The following is a 16,271-nucleotide window of genomic DNA, read 5'->3' as shown; positions in this document are numbered from 1 at the left end:
TTATGTGCTGAGCAAAACTCTGAAAACATGTCACAGGCAATAAACTGATTGCATTCAGCAGCCATCACTGAGGTGTGTTTTACACAAAAGCACACACCTCAGTGTAAATGATCTATACATCAATGCAGGTACATGATCACTATACAGGCACAAGGCCCCCTTCAATGGAGAAACCACTGTGCATGCTATTGTGCAAAACAGTCACCCTGTGACAGATTATCCAAGTAATAAGCACGATGCTTTCCCCATTAAGGGGCCTTCGTGATAGAATTGATGGCATGCCAGAATTTGTCCATACAGTGTATATTGCATGATATTTTGGATGGTTCTGGTAAACTGCTTAACTTTTTTTTCTTTCTAGGCCATTATTATCTCTGCAAGATTTTTAACTTCTCATACCAAGTTTGAAGAAGTTTTTCTTTATGCATCACAGTTGAGTATGAAATTGATTAAGTTACACATTGTTCATGCATACAAAAATATGTTTGGCTAAAGTTACATGGGATTCAGCACACACAAAGACAATCAACTAGACAATCAAGCCCCATTCATGCCTTAAGTGAAACACCTGGGATGCTAATGTATTGGATGAATACTAAAAAATCTGTACATTGTGTTCTATGTATCTTGAGGTTGGCCATGTGTAACGTGAATATGGAACTGAAAGGATTCCATAAAAATGTTGTCAAACTGTACAGGCTGTGATACTACATACACAGAATGTACAAGTGCGAATAGCACAAGCTGCAAAGCTTAACTCTCCTTTAAAAATGCAAAGATCCCCTGACTCCCCACCTGCTGTATGGAAAAACATTCCTGCACACATAACATAATGTCTGGCCTAGTGTGGCCACAGAGCAAGACTAGGTCCTTGCTCTATAATGTGTCTGGCCCGGAACCAAGACTGCTGGCATAGTCTATTTTGTTGAAACATTGCACCAGACTGAGTTTACTCCATCAATTAATTTCAACAACTGAATTTCAATAAGGTGATGAAACAACAGCAACTAAGTTCATGCCCATCCTTTGTCTGCAGTGTAAGAAGTGTTTTGATCAAGCTTGGGAAAGTATCACTCATGTTCCTGGGGCTCTGGACATCAGTCAGTTTGTCAGGACATCATCCTTGCTTGGCCTCTGCGGCGATTTTTGGCGGCGTTTCGATAGCAGTGTTTGCGGCCGCGTTCCTGGATCTTATGAAGTTGGTGATTCGTCTGACACAGAGGAATCCTCCGTAGCCAGTGAGCGCCAACATGCTGACTGTGAAGGTCTTGTAGCCAATATCTGCCACTTTCTTTCCCAAAGCCATAGTTGAGGATCTGCTGTGCTGAGATGTAGATCTCTACCTTGAATTTTGGAAAACAAAACATTGAAATATATTGTGGATAAATATACTAGTACTCGGCCTAGCATTGTTTTCATCGATGAATAATTGAATGGTTTGCAACAGGTAAATTGCAAGAGGTGAAACACCATCCATAAACCAGTCAAAACATTGAGAGGGAAGGGGCGGGGGGGGGGGGGGGTGGGGGGGGGGGGTTAGTCTGTAGACCCTGGCCCTGGCGAAGCTGACCATGGTCTATTATACGTACACAGATTTGGTGATTAATTATGCAACTAGCCTGTGTATTATGACCTCGAGAAACTGACCAAACAACAGGCGCCTTCTATACGCGCGTAAATTCGAGCTCCCGCATAGCTGGCCACAGGTTGTTGTATTACGAAAATGCAGCATCAAAATTGGCCAATCACAATCTTAGTCCTGATTTCGGAATGAAATGACGTTATACAGGAGACTTGGCTCCGTGGAACACGGGCAGGGGTGTGAGTAACCACTGATAACTAAATAGCTGAAAAAAGCTGAAAAAGGTGTAAAGCTGAACTTTGGAATTCTTCTATAGGCCTACTTTTGTACATAGCAAGTGAGGGGAAAAAAGCTGAAATCCAGAACAAAAAAAAGAGCTGAAATCAGCTTAAAAAAGCTGAGATTTGACACCCCTGAACGGGTGACACTCAGACTGGGGGGGGGGGGGGGGGGGAAACTGCAAAACAAAATGGCAGCGCCCATGACCACCAATGCTCTTACATAAAACGAGTAACTTTTTGACCAATTATGACTTTAAAACAAATAGTAAACAGCTAAAAAGTAACCTTAGTATCCCAGTATTATGTTCCAGTGAAATTATCGATACTTGCGCTCTTGCTTTTTGGTCCTAAACGTAATATTATTCCCGTTCACGATTCACCGTTCATTCGCGTGATGTGTTTGGTGATTTTTACGAGGTGACCTTATTGCATATTGAGGGTGTTGTGCCCATTCTTGAAAATCACGCATTCTCGAGAATGGGCGTGCACATTCTTGAGAATGTGCAACTGGATCCTTGCTCAATCTTGCAAAAAGTAACTCTTCCAGATTGAGCGCACATTCTCGAGAATGCGCGACAAGATAACGGTCTTGTCGATGCCGAGCACCGGCTGCGCTTGGCAAGTCTAGCTGAATCCTCGTTCACTGATTCTCAATAATTATACTGTTGCAACGCAAGGCGCTGAAAAGTAGAGTGGATATGATAAGTAAAGGCGTATTAATATGGGGGGGGGGGGGGGACCGGGAAAATATAAGAGACATAATAATACTAGTGCAAAGAATTCTGATTTTTGGGATAATAAAAGCGGGGGGGGGGGGGGGGCGGCGGGGACGTAAGAATGAAGAATGTGAAGAATGAGAATGAATACTGCGACATCCCATAATGCTAATGCTATTTCCCATTTAAATTGCCACCAATTTATTGTTCACATCCCATCCCACCATAACGTCGCAGAGCTGGATTCTATCTAGTCAAAAGAGCAATTTTGGCAGCTTCTGGACATCGTTTTTTTTTCGTGGCACGCATATGATACATGCAGGGACTTGTAACTTGTCTAGCCTAAACAAAGCACTTCCCAGACTAGTTCCCAGTCCTCCGTTATTACAAAACTTCCCATAGTGGGCAGAAAAAAGCAATAATAACAGGTTTAATTTGATTCAAATTATCGTAGTTATACGAGTACAGAAGCATATCACATTTTCTTTCCTCTTTATATGAATTGTTTCCCTTTTAACCGCTATACAATTCATTTAACATAATTATGTCGTGCAATGTTTGTTAAGATTGGGCAAAATTCATAAATTGTGCACGTGATATTCCCACCCAATCTTAAGAATGAGCGCTCATTCTTAAGAACGCGTGCTCGTTCTTAAGAATGGGCGCTCATTCTTAAGAATGCGCGCCCATTCTCGAGAATGTGCATGCCCATTCTCGAGAATGCGTGATTTTCAAGAATGGGCACAACAAGGGCGCTATTGAATATTGACCGCGAATAATCGAGTCGAAGTCACAGAACGTGAACTAGCCCCACTAGTACAAGTGTGGCCGTCGGTATGCTGCGCTGAGAGGTTCAGCGCAGCATACCGACGGCCACACTAGTGGGGCTAAACGTGAACGTGCAGCTCGCAGGGCCGATCTTCTTCTTTTTACATTGTCATTTAAAGAAATGAGCGGAACGGATGCTCTAGAAGACAGACGGGTGGAGGATCTTGCTCACCAAGTCACAGAAACTTCAGACAAAAATGTTCCAATTTTGCTTCTTGCAATCCAAGGTAAACTAGCTCTGTGGCCGGAGTCCAGTTTTTCGAAATCCAAATCTTGCCAATTCTTTATTTGGAATTTATGAAAAGAATGTTGCTACCTGATGCCACTTTTTTCTTCAAATATCATCTCAATAATGGTCAGTCATTGCAAAACTGTTGAAAAAAAGGAGTAATTGCAGAATACCCCTCCACTCGGAAATACACCCCTAAATTCTCTGGCTACGAGGTTGGAATCACTGGAAAAGAAACAATTCAAGTCCATGCCAGCTACGCGGATACTGAGTGGGGGTCCATTATTTGAGAAAGAAGCAACACAAAAGGAATGGGAGTTGCTGAAAAAATTCTAAGTCCAAACCAACCACCCTGTTGGCGGCTACGCGGTTACGGAGTGGGAGTCCCCTTGAATATGCTTGAGAACGAAGCAACACAAAAGGAATGGGAGTTGCTGAAAAAATTCTAAGTCCAAACCAACTACCCTGTTGGCGGCTACGCGGTTATGAAGTGGGAGTGCAATGGAGCATGACGCATAGTACATACAAGTAGCGCTGAGAATGTTTATTGAGGTCAACCAACCGTGACCTCGTAGCCGGCTACGAGGTGGATAGATCGAGTGGCGGGGTATTCTGCAATTGTGCCGAAAAAGACATTAATCTGGGACTGAGAAACATGTACAATTTTGTTCATGTTTGTTAGGATATACTTAGACAATTTCTTTGACTCTCCATAGACTTTGTAAAGGACAACTGCTGAAGTGGCGTCAGGATGCAACATTCTTTTCCTTTATTTTGCTGTAAAAGTTCGGGGTAGAATGCAGTATCCTGGTTCCACTTTTTCCACCTTGCACAACGTTAACATGGTCAGGTATACCCCCAAAAAAGAGGGATAACAAAGAGAAATTGGGACCGAGAAAACAATTTCAATTGAGCATGTTTAGCCCGAATGCTTTCATGACTCTCCTTAGACTGTTTACAGTGCCTTAGACTTAGTAGTTTATTACTACTAGTGGCGTTAGGATTATTACGGACTGTCATGTTTTTGGGCACAGTCTTTTATTCTGTTTGTAACCTATTTTTACAGAGAGCATTAACAATTACAATTGCACTGCCCCCAAATGTGGTGTATGCTTTGGTAGCGCCAAGTGAAAACCCAGCATTGATATTGATCAAATTCTATTATTTTCTTTGTAACCCCCCCCCCCCAGACATTTTGGACAGTGTCATCCCTGGTTCTCAGAGAGCTTCCAAAGTCAAGAAAGACATTTGGAACTTTGACCTTCTGCAGAGTGTCCTTCTTGCGCTGAGGCAAGACTTTTCTCTCATCCAGGGAAAATGGAACACAGCTGCATCCCTGGCCAAGATCCTAGCGTGAGTTGGAGCTATGAATTCAAACCTTTTACTTCTCAAAAATAGAGAATATGCACAGAGTGTCCTTATTTTGGATAGGCGTTTGTCATGTAATTTCAGGGACAATGAAAGTACCTGTACTGAGTTTTTCTCATTCATATTTTAAAGGAATAAAGACCTGTCCACAGTGAGAGTGTTTTATACAAGTTCTTTTGACTGCCAGACATTTGCTGCAGACCTCTCTTACTGTGAAGACTCAAGATGTGAATTTTGACTTCTGGAAGTGAAAGTGAGATGTTTGGGTGGCTTCTCTCAAGAATGGTTCTACTCTTAACAAATGACCTGGCAGACTTGTGCACAGGCTATTGTTAAGGGGCAAACCACCTTCCTCAAATTTTATGCAAACGCTTAAGTTTTCATGCTCTACTATTTTTTAAACTTTTTTTATTTCTTTTTACCTGCACTTCACATCTCAGGAACCAGAAGTCCATATTTGTGGAGAAAACATCTAGTTATAGTGAAAAAAAAATGTTTACCACATAAAAAAGGATACTTTCAAGTAGAAAGTTCAAACTAAATGAGCAGTTGTTGCAGTTTCGCAAAGAATGACCAAATATAGTACAGCAATCCAATTTGACCCTAACAGATTTGATTTTCAGATAGGGCAACTCTATGGGAAAGAATGTTGCAACCTGATGCTACTTTTTTTCTTCAATGAAGGTCAGTCATTGCAAAAATGATGATAAGACATGAATCTGTGACTGAGAAACATTTCCACTTTTGTTAGGAAATACTACAAAATTTTCTTGACTCTCCATAGACTTTGTACATACTGCTGAAGTGGCGTCAGGTTGCAACATTATTTCCACTCTATGTATTTATTTTTAATTTAAGTTATTCCAAACCACTGCATCAGTTGACCTTACAACATAGTCGCTTCTATGTTTCAAGCGTTGAACTTTTCATAATATTTTAGATATTAAGAATAATTTGGCAGGTATGGATAATGGTGCACCTCAGGAATGCCAGTCTGAGATAGATTTTACAAAAATTGATAAAACCCTCATTTTTTCCCTCCAGGCATTGTGCAGTTGGCCTGGAACCCACAGACACCTACGAGTACAATGCCATCTTCCTCCCGGAGGCATCGGAACGTCTTCTCATCTTAGCCCGCAACATCCAGTTCCGCTACATGAAGATCCCGGAGAAGACACTGACCTTGAAAGACGACTTAATCAAAGACTTCAAGGAGGTCATCGAGGCCTTACAGTGGCTCATCAGTGGCCATGTTTTCCTCACTATGCACGGTAGGAATGCAGCCATATATTAGGCAGTGCTGTAGTAGAGGTAATTGTAATGAATCAAAAGAAATCACAAGTCCATCACAAGTCATCCAATTCCAAGTCGGATCATAAGCTATTCAAATCAACCGTGACAAAAACATTCCTTTGTTATTGTTCATCCCTGTAACTTGTGAATGGACGTCTGACTTTACTTGTGCTGTGCTTGTGACCAGAATTGTGTCTCGGAATGACGTCTAGCATTTAGCATTTTTCCCCCTGTTTGGTCATGCTGGGTAGCATTTGCTATTTACGTGAAACTCTTCTGTAGTCTGGTGAATGCTTTGTTGGCTTTCTTCAGTTGCTTTCGAGTCTCGAATCCTTTCCATACTGCCTGGATGGTCATTCCCAAACCCCTGTATGTTCTGGTTTAATGCACAGATCTACCCAAAATATTGTTGGGCCACTAATTCAAAATTTGTAAAGTAATTATCCACAACTAAGCAACTTCTTATTTTTTTCAGTTCTGAGATCCAATTACCTGCTTCAGATGTTGATCACAGATGACAAGGAGACTGCCATCGTCATTCTTGGATTGTTTCAGAACGCGGTCCGAGTCAACCCGTAAGTCTGCCGATAGTTCTCATGCCAGCTATGGATAAAGTTAAGGGCTGGTGGATTTTTCTTTTTGGAAAGGGGACTTAAGATGAATTTGTATGTGGTGTAATGCACTACAGCGTACACTACATTACAGTGTGAAATGGTACATTTCACATTTCACGTCCTTTAATAGAAAACCAGTTTACCTTTTCTTAAGTTAAACTTATTAGCTTAAGACTGATTTTCAAACACATCAAGATCAGAAATAAGATTTGTGAAATTAGTTTGTCAGGATGACACTGTTCATTTTCTGTGGCACTTCAGGCACTTTCCAGTGTCTGGGAAATTCTTCTTTTTTTCAGTCGGGGTTTAATACAGGTCCAACGTGGATGTTATTTTGCTTATTGTCTTGTTTCTCTTCTCCCAGAATGGTCCTACAGACACTAGATGAGAAGGTGGTCCACAGTCTACTGGATGAGGTCATCTACAAGCTGTCTGCATTTAATGATGCGGAGGTGGGTGCGGCAGCTACCAGGGCCCTGGTCAACATTGCCGATGTCCACCAACCGCTCATCAGACTGCTCTACACAAGATACAAGTAAGACGAATAGCGGGGTTATATAGGTCCTGCAATTACAGGATTTCAGACTTTTTTTTAAATTACGGATACCGTATGGGGGACGTATATTTTTCTTGTGTACCTCAGATTTCCTGCAAAAATATTAGGGCCCAATTACTTGCCTAAAAGGCATATATGATCATTTGCTTTTTATGCATTTTGTTCGTTTCCAATAGTAACACCACTCAAAATCCAAAGAAGAAGGTTTAAAAGCTTACCTGTTCAAGCTTCAGCTCAGTGGATACTACACTTTTCAAGAAAACAGTGAAAAACCATGCACAACCTTTTGATCACAAAACATGATTTTGTCTGTAACACTCTTTATTTCCAAAAAATCGGTCAATTGACTGATTGTTGGAAATCACCTACATGTTTTGAATTCTTCTAAATGACAGCAAGCCAAACGGACTAACTTCACAGGTTGTTGAGTACCAGTACCATCTTTAAACCGAAACAATTTAAAAAAAATAATTTACTAGGTTACTTTGGGGATAGATGCAAATGATCCTATATGCCTTTAAAACAGTGTTTGTGTGATATGTATTTGAGTCTGTGGTTCATTAAGCATTCCATTGCACTTGCATCTCACAGAGGTCTGAGGCCACTTTTGAGCCGGTGGACTGGTAAGGGCTTTGGCCGAGACTTGAAGAAGCTTCTGGGATTACTGGATGCAGGGTCAACCCAGCAGGCAGAGATGCAGGTGAGGTCATTGGTCAAATGCCAATACATTCTACTTCGGTAGGGCCTACGGACAGGAACGAGGTCAATCGAGGACCCCCTGGTCGACTTGTGGTTGATTTGTTTAAGTTATGCCCATGCACTAATAGCAATGTAAAGCGCCTCAATAAGCCATTTGCGAGTAATCTGGACCGCTGACTTAATACAATGCTTTGCAGGTTTTAACTTTGCATTCTCCCGACCAAAGAGACTATTACTATATCACATGATTCGGGGCAAGCCTTATGCTAGCAACCCCCAGCTCCGGCATGCTCTGGTGTCTTTGTGCCATTCTCACCCATTGTAAACAATGTATTGGTGCTGAGTGTCTCTTACGTAACTATGCAAGAGCTTGCCCCGAATCATGTGATTGGCAACAGTGTCTTTGGTCTGGAGAATTCAAAGTTAAAATGTGCCAAGCATTCTGAGCAAGTCAGTGTACCAGATTTGTACCAGAAACTCTACAAAATGTACACTGTATTAACCCTGTAGAGTATTCATGGTACGTGTCTTTACCTTGTACAATGCAGAGACTACATCGAGCAGCCAAGACCATCCAGGCAGTATGGAAAGGATTCCAGACTCGAAGGCAATTGAAGAAAGCCAACAAAGCATTCACCAGACTACAGAAGAGCTTCAGGTAAAAACAAATGTTACACTGCATGACCAAACAGGAAGAATCATAGCATCATAGATGTCACATGTAACAGGGACAGCGAAAAAATAGGACCCAATATAGAATGACTCTCGTTAATACAAACTCAGCCGGACCTAGCCGATATGTTTGCTATATAAGAATTGTGTATTAAGTGGAGTGACGGTCCCATTAATTGTACACATAAATGCACAGTCAGGACCAAGGCTTTATGTTTGCTACAACCCGAATTTGTATTAACAGTATTTGTATTAACGAGAGTTGACTCTACATTGCCTGGATTGTTCCCCAAAACATTAGATTGTTGTTGTCCCCACTGCTTATACACAACACATTTAAATTCATTGCAATTCCTATCTCCAGAGAGAAGCAAGTACAGCGTGACTTGCATGCCGAGAAGGAACGAGAAAGGAGAGAGCTGCAGCATCAGCTGCTGGTGTCGAGGAGGCAAGCTATCCGACAGACCAGACAGAAACAGCTGGATATGATCACTGCTATGGCACCAGGTATGTGGGATATGGGCTCTGTGCATAGTAGATAGTGGATAGTGCTTGGTGAATGCCTGTGAGAGCTGTGTGGGAGGGACACGTTGCATGTACACACTAGTTTGCAGGCATGTTGCGGGAAGTATATAGAACTATTAAATTATTCTCAATGTGCATAAATCTGTATCGTCTTTACGTGAGTGCAAGGTGTATGGCAATAATGCATTGGAGTCCCTGTTAACCCTCTCTTTGTGTCCGAGTGAGGAGGTACAATGTAGTTGTGTACTTGTTACATAGTGATGCATAATATTTGGCTATTTGGCTTTCTGCGTTCTAGTTGCATTATTTTGTTTCTATACATGTACAGTAGTTGTTGTTGTGTTCAGAGCTGTGTAGTTCCACAAAATGCTAGGATTAAGAAGACAGTGACAGGACATATTATATGTGTTTTGTGACATTTAAGTTTAACATGAAAAAATGGAAGGAATGGATGGCTGGGGGGGGGGGATGGAGTCCATATTGTTGATGGTAATGCACACTGTGTAGACCTTTATTTTCAGTGTGATGACTGGCCAGTTTATTGTAAATATGCTTCCAAGATCATAGATGTCAAACAGCATAGGAATTGGTCATGGAAAGCCTTAATTTCGTCCTGGAAAAGTCATGTAAAAGTCATGGAATTTCAGTTTAAGATTCTTTTGTGGGAACGCTGCCAAGAGTTCGCCATGAGGGACTGTGTGAGTGCAAGTAACCTTGGTAAACAAATTTCAATCCAGATAAAGTTGTTCTACCCTGCTAAAAGTTTATCCACCTTGCTATTGTCACATCACCATCTTTCACATTTTATCTGACAAAAAGAAAGATTCTTGTTACTCATGGAATCTCGATCAGTATACAGTTTATCTAAAGAAATAGAATTTGAGTAACACGGTATAATCTGTGATTAACCAGTGTAATAGTTTTCATGACTAGCTGTCTGTCTTGTAAGCTCATCATCTGTGTTCCTGAAAGAGTGCCTTCTAAGACACTGCACCTTTGACAGTTGCAATTGTGGTACTATCATGGCAAAGAAATGGGGCCCCAATTGTAATCACCAGGCATGAGATTTTGTAGACTTTTCTCTGAAATCAGACCTTTTGAATCTGACAGAAAACATTATCAGTATAAGAAAGAAATGCATCTTTCAGACCTTTCATCCACTTTTCAGTCCTTTTTTTTTTAATTGACAGTCTAATTCCCAAATCAAGTTGCCACTTAAATTTGATACTCCTTCCTTTGCAGGGAAAGTGGATGCGTATTTGCAGATGTCTCAGATTGCAGCAGCCGTCAAGTTACAAGCTCGCTGGAGGGGGATCATTGAGAGACGTAAACTGGGTCTACGTCAGGCCACGGCCAAGCAAGTCAGGGCAGCCATCACCATTCAGAGAGTTGTAAGTTGCCATTCGTGCGCTTGGTCAGACTTGAAATCAATTTGGTAAATGGTCATGTTTTGTGTACAGACTACAAATGGAGAGGTTTTTCATTTTGCATTTTAATATGGCTGCTGCCATCTTGAGTTTTCGCCCAACTCCACTCCTCATGCACTTGGGTATTTGAATTGGGCAACCTGATTCACGGGTCACTTGAGAACGGGGTTTTGAATATGCCCATTTTGTCTGACTGAAATGTAGTCTAGTCAAGTCCTCCAGTTCCAATTTGAATCACAAGCTATTCAAATGAGCTTTGACAATGGCATTCCCTTGTTATTGTTCATCCACTGTTCCTCCTGAGAGGACTTGTGGTTTAGTTGTGACTGGACTTGTGATGGACTCGACCACATCCCTTATGTCTAATTTAATACTGTTTTTAATGAATCAATAATTTTGTTTATCTTTGGATGCTCGTGATTCTACCTGTTCTGTTTTGTGGGGTTAGGTTCGTAGATTCCTGAAGAGACTGGAAGAGAAGAAAAGGGAACCGTTGTTATTCCGGCCTCCCCCTGGCCTGACGGACGAGAGGAGAGTTGACCTGCAGAGAACTATTGATCAACATAGAGAGGCACACCCGGTAAGAACATCAAATAATTTTGTTATGCTGTGAAATTTCATTGGTTGAAAACTGTTCAGAAATTTCAGAAATTTCTTGATGAATATATAACTTCATTGTCTGATCATTATGGCCTCCATGCGTGAACAAGAGAGGGCGCTTTTTGACCACTTTCGAGGGCCCAGTGGACGGGACTCGTTGCATGCGCATAATGGTTTGTGTGCTTAAGGCGCTGCATATGCACGGCTAATATTTTTTTTCTGAATGTGCACAAACTCATAGCGTCTTTGAGTGAGCGTCGGGCGTCGTCGGCAATGCATTTGAATGTTTCTCTCAGTAGTCTCTCCCAACTCTTCCTTCCTGACCGTTGAGGGGGTATTTGTGCACGGAGCCCATGCCCTCTCAAATGAAACGATCATTCACTTTTTTTCTTGGTCCCTGTCATCAGCCCAAGCAGCTGAGCCGACAGCTGCAGCAGGAGCTACACGACGAGGCCCAGGAGATGTTGGGACGCTACCTCAGCGTCCGCATGGCTCACCGTAAGAACTACCAGAGGAGGGAGGCACTCCTAGCATCGCTGGAGACTGATGCTGATCTGCTCAGCGGTAAGAAGTGGTGGAAGAAGCAAGGGTGTGGCAAGATAAATTTGAATGGGGGGAGGGGGTTGACAACTTTGCGCCATACTTGCTGGAAGCGGTCAGTGGATGGATGTGTCCAGTTCTTGTGAGTGGTCACACACTAACCAGGGTTCCCAGTCATTCTGGAAATCAGGGAAAACCTTGAAAATGAGTTTCCATTTTTCCAGTCAGGGAAAACTCAGGGAATTTGGGGAAAAACACCAAAAATCAGGGAAAACTCAGGGAATGTGACAGTGACCCAGAAGGAAAAGGTTTTCGCCAGTTTGGCGTATGTGCGTCTTGTGCCATGTGTCCAAGTCGTGTCCATTGACTGACTGACTGCCTGTAGTCGGCTTTTAGTGTTTAAGCATTGTGAATATTACACACAGCTTTCCGGACAATAACAATTGGTTTTGCTACATGTACCGCTAACCACCTCTTAGATTTGTTAAAGTGAAAATATTTGTCAGTGAATTTTGGAAATTTCTCAGGGAAATATCGGGAAAAACTCGGGAAATTTCGTTTTCATAAAGCCTGGTTAACATCTGTTAATGCCAGAACCCATAAAGCCTTTTACTACTGTAATAGCTATCAGAAAAAAGTGTCAACTTGTTCACATCTGATCTTCCTAGATGCTCCCAAGCTGTGTGACCTGACGGATCGCGACATGCACAAGTTCACCAGTCACTCGGCCCCGATCGCCGCCAAAGCTTTGGCCAATCACAAGGAGCAGATGTTGATGCTGCGTCAGCCATGGTGGAAGAAACTGAACGCCGGAGAGAGAACCGACGAAGAAGCTGAGCAGGACTATGACTCCAACATCTTATGATGACAACGAGTAAACAAACAAATTCTGGGGACAAATTTTATGGACTCCATTCTAGGCTCCAATTCTGTTTGTTCCACCTACTGCCTTCAGCCAGGTGCCTTGATGAAACCTAAATTCAACATCAGGGAGTACTGAAATACAACTGAGCGTTAATGCCTTGTAGAAGGTTTAACATTAAAGGCATATAGGATCATTTGCTTTTCATGCATGTTGTTCGTTTCCAATAATAACATCACTTAAAATCCAGAGGATTGTTCAAAACGTAACCTGTGGAAGTTTCAAAAAGTGTAACATCAGTGGACATTACACTTTTTGGAGAAACTGTGGAAAACCATGCACAAACTTGTTTGCACGATCTCGTCAAGAGCACTCTTTATTTCCAAAATCAGTCAAGTGACTGATCACTAAAAAACCCCTACATGTCTTGATTTCTTTTGAATGCCAGCAAGCCAGGCGAAATTATTTCACAGGGTGTTTACCAGTACGATCTTTAATCGGAGTTAGCTTTTTGATAATTCGGTAGGTTATTTTGGGATAAATGCAAATGATCTTATATGCTTTAACGCATGTTTACTGCCAAGGTTGATTTCTTGAGAGATAAGCATCAACGTATAATTGTGTGTGTGAAAGTAGTTTACATTTAAACTCTGTTCGTCTTGTATTTTATTCATTTTTTTGAAACGGCTTGAGTGCAATATATATATTGGATTGAGTGTTGCTATCTGAAGCATGTATAGCAAATGGTATTTGGGCAAAAAATTGCTTTCATATTGCCAATATAGAAATGTAACATTCAACATTCCATTTCCGTCCAACTGATATTTGTACATATGCACAATTGTATAAAGTCATTTAAGAAGTGAACTTTTTGTCTGCAACTTGAAACTACAGAGAAAATATACTGTTACTTCGGTATCAACAATGCCACAAAATTAAAACACAAAAGCAACTACATGTATGTTTCTGTTATTTCATACAGTTGTTTTATTGTAAATAACACTATATTAAATTCTACAAGGGTAAAAATGTCATAAAAAAATCTTTAAAAATAACAGAGTTTAATTTTTTAAATGACTGGCCGTTGCCCAAAATTCAAAGATCAATTTTACCCCTAATAGTTTCAATGCTTTCAAATTTTGGAATGGCATCTATATTTCTGATTCAGTTGAATGTCCAACACTGTCCACCTTGGACCATTTTGTGTGACCTCACGACAAATCTAGTGGACCTTGAACTTTGCCCTGAGAAGGTGCATTATTTTTTAAAGTATTTCAGTAGATCCAACTTGGTGAGTTGTTTGATGACGGCTTCATCCCACCCTTTATTGGCAGCAGGGTTGATGGGAGATGGGTGCATGATGGTCACCACCCGTACCCCTTCCACTCCCCCTGCAGCTAAAGCCTTTTTGGCTCTCTCTTCGGCAAACTTCCCGATGCCCACCACCACCTCGACTTTGAGGAGCTGGATCATCTTGCAGATAAACGTGTCGCAGAGCTCCACGATCTGCTTACGCGCTCCGACCAGCATGCCCGGCGGCGTGATGTTTTTCCCCGTCTCGGACATAAAGACCAGACTGCAGTGGTTGTAGACGAAGGCGTGACGGAAGAAGGCCTCAGGGGTCTTGCAGAGGGACTTCCAGAGACCCCAGAAGCGGCTGCCGCTGACTTCTTTGCGGTCGCAGCTCAGGCCCACTATCTGTCTCTTGGGGTGCTCCTTGGGAGGCTTGCCCACGTTTCCCTTGATGCCAAGGAAGTCGTTGACAGAATCCCTCTCTCCGAAAGGAACCTTGAAATAAAGGGAACAAATGAGTTTCAAAACCTTATGCCATTTACCCAAACTAAAGCTTAGCCTTGGCTTAGCAATAGGCTGTCTGTGCTATATTCCCGTCTTCTAAAAGGATCAACCATTCAATGACTATGGAGAAAATGTATGGAAATATAGACCAAGTACATGTACCAGATATTTCTTTGGACACAGAAAAGTGTTGAACTGGTTCTTTCATGTCCCAGTCCATTCCTTTAACCCATTAGCACCTGCCACAGTCACTAAAGGGTTTACTGAGTAGGTTTTGTACTCTCAATAGAAAGATTTGACAGCCAAGTTTCAGACGAGGTAAATAATAGTTACAGATAAGAAAAACAATCACCCCATTCTGCGCCATGCCAAACGGGCCAGGGTTCATCCCAAGGAACAAGACCTCCTTCGTCGAGTTGCAGTATTTCCTTATGAAGTCCTCGTGGGGCTCACTAGCGTACTCCAGGGGATTGTACACGTACTCCACAGGCTTTCCGAACTTCATGCCCGCCACGTCCCTGTTGAACGGCGCCACCAGTTCCGACAAGAAGCGGTCGGCGATGCCGCCTGATGATGATGTTGGCACTGCTGCTGCTGATGTGCCTGTGCTGTTGCCTGCTGCAGCGCTTGCAGTTGCTACATCACTTGCCACTGCTGCTGCTGCATCACCTGTCGCGTTGACGGCATCTTGTTTCAGATTTGCATCACTCGGCTCATCTGCTCCTTCTTGTTGCTTGTTTTTAGGAACTTTTTTTGGTTTAGCAGTTTGGTCTGGAGCTGCAGCCCTTTTCCGAGGCATTGTAATTAGTGCGTACTCTCAGCTGATCTTCTGGAGGTGAATAAATCGAGGAGAATAAATCGAGGAGAAAATAAGGTAAATATGACAACACTTTCTAAGGTTGACGCAATTATTACAAAACTAAAAACATTAGCAAAGCAAATATCATAGCGCCAACAATAACAGTTTCATTTTGACACGTCCAATTATTAATGAGGCCAAATGAAAAAAAAAACATGTTTAGCGTCCTCGCCCGCTTACTTTTTGAAGGCCACCTCCTTTCTTGTTTTTAACAGAAAAAATGATAAATTTTAAACAGTGACATTTTGGCCTCTTTGTCTGTTGCATCTAGCCCATATAAAGCTGGTATGTCATTTTCTGAGTCCAATGGCGGCCATTTAAAAAAAAATGGCTGCCATCTCTTGAAAAATAGCCCAAGAGGGGCTGCCTTTTGGAGAGAAAAAAAAAGGGCCTTCCACTTCCTTTTTTTCAAAAAGGCAGGACGCAAAACATGTCTTTTTTTATTTGGCCTAAATTTGCTATGTTAAATTTGCTGTGTCATTTTGTGTGTGTGACTTTGAAGTGCATAAACTGGTGGTAGAACGTAAAAGGACCATAAAAATAACTGGATTATTGTCACTGCGCACCATTCACCGTTTTTAACTTTAGGTCAACTTAATCTAACATAAGATATATTGCTACAACAATACTCAATAGACCTATATTATATTTTTTTCAAACGACAAAACAAAACTGATTGGGTGATAAAAATAAAAATAACAACAGTTTTTAATACAACTACATGTATGTATGTATTATTTACACTTACAGTGGAACTGTGCTAGTACATCATTGCAACTTACTACTTGGACAAAGCTAAGGCACAAGGCAGGGGTCTAAAGTA

General features: G+C 41.7%; 2 protein-coding genes across 2 annotated transcripts; one reads left to right on the top strand and one right to left on the bottom strand.

Moving 5' to 3' along the window:
- Positions 1 to 3,470: 3,470 nt before the first annotated feature.
- LOC119720562 (IQ calmodulin-binding motif-containing protein 1-like) lies at positions 3,471 to 13,747 on the top strand. Its single transcript, XM_038190278.1, has 12 exons — positions 3,471 to 3,634; positions 4,827 to 4,989; positions 6,049 to 6,275; positions 6,773 to 6,872; positions 7,276 to 7,446; positions 8,059 to 8,167; positions 8,715 to 8,824; positions 9,203 to 9,345; positions 10,606 to 10,754; positions 11,239 to 11,370; positions 11,798 to 11,954; positions 12,599 to 13,747. The coding sequence occupies exons 1-12, from the start codon at positions 3,529 to 3,531 to the stop codon at positions 12,793 to 12,795; spliced, it is 1,764 nt and encodes a 587-aa protein (XP_038046206.1). The 5' UTR covers positions 3,471 to 3,528; the 3' UTR covers positions 12,796 to 13,747.
- Positions 13,748 to 13,755: 8 nt separating this feature from the next.
- Positions 13,756 to 15,413, bottom strand: LOC119720563 (single-strand selective monofunctional uracil DNA glycosylase-like). Its single transcript, XM_038190279.1, has 2 exons — positions 14,942 to 15,413; positions 13,756 to 14,580 (listed from the first exon to the last, which is right to left on the bottom strand). The coding sequence occupies exons 1-2, from the start codon at positions 15,386 to 15,388 to the stop codon at positions 14,050 to 14,052; spliced, it is 978 nt and encodes a 325-aa protein (XP_038046207.1). The 5' UTR covers positions 15,389 to 15,413; the 3' UTR covers positions 13,756 to 14,049.
- Between the last annotated feature and the right edge of the window lie 858 nt (positions 15,414 to 16,271).

This window comes from Patiria miniata, unplaced genomic scaffold, assembly GCF_015706575.1.
Source record: "Patiria miniata isolate m_02_andy unplaced genomic scaffold, ASM1570657v1 HiC_scaffold_9, whole genome shotgun sequence".
In the NCBI taxonomy this organism is placed as follows: domain Eukaryota; kingdom Metazoa; phylum Echinodermata; class Asteroidea; order Valvatida; family Asterinidae; genus Patiria; species Patiria miniata.
The sequence above is the reverse complement of the archived record's forward strand: the minus strand, read 5'-3'. Positions and strand labels throughout refer to the sequence as shown.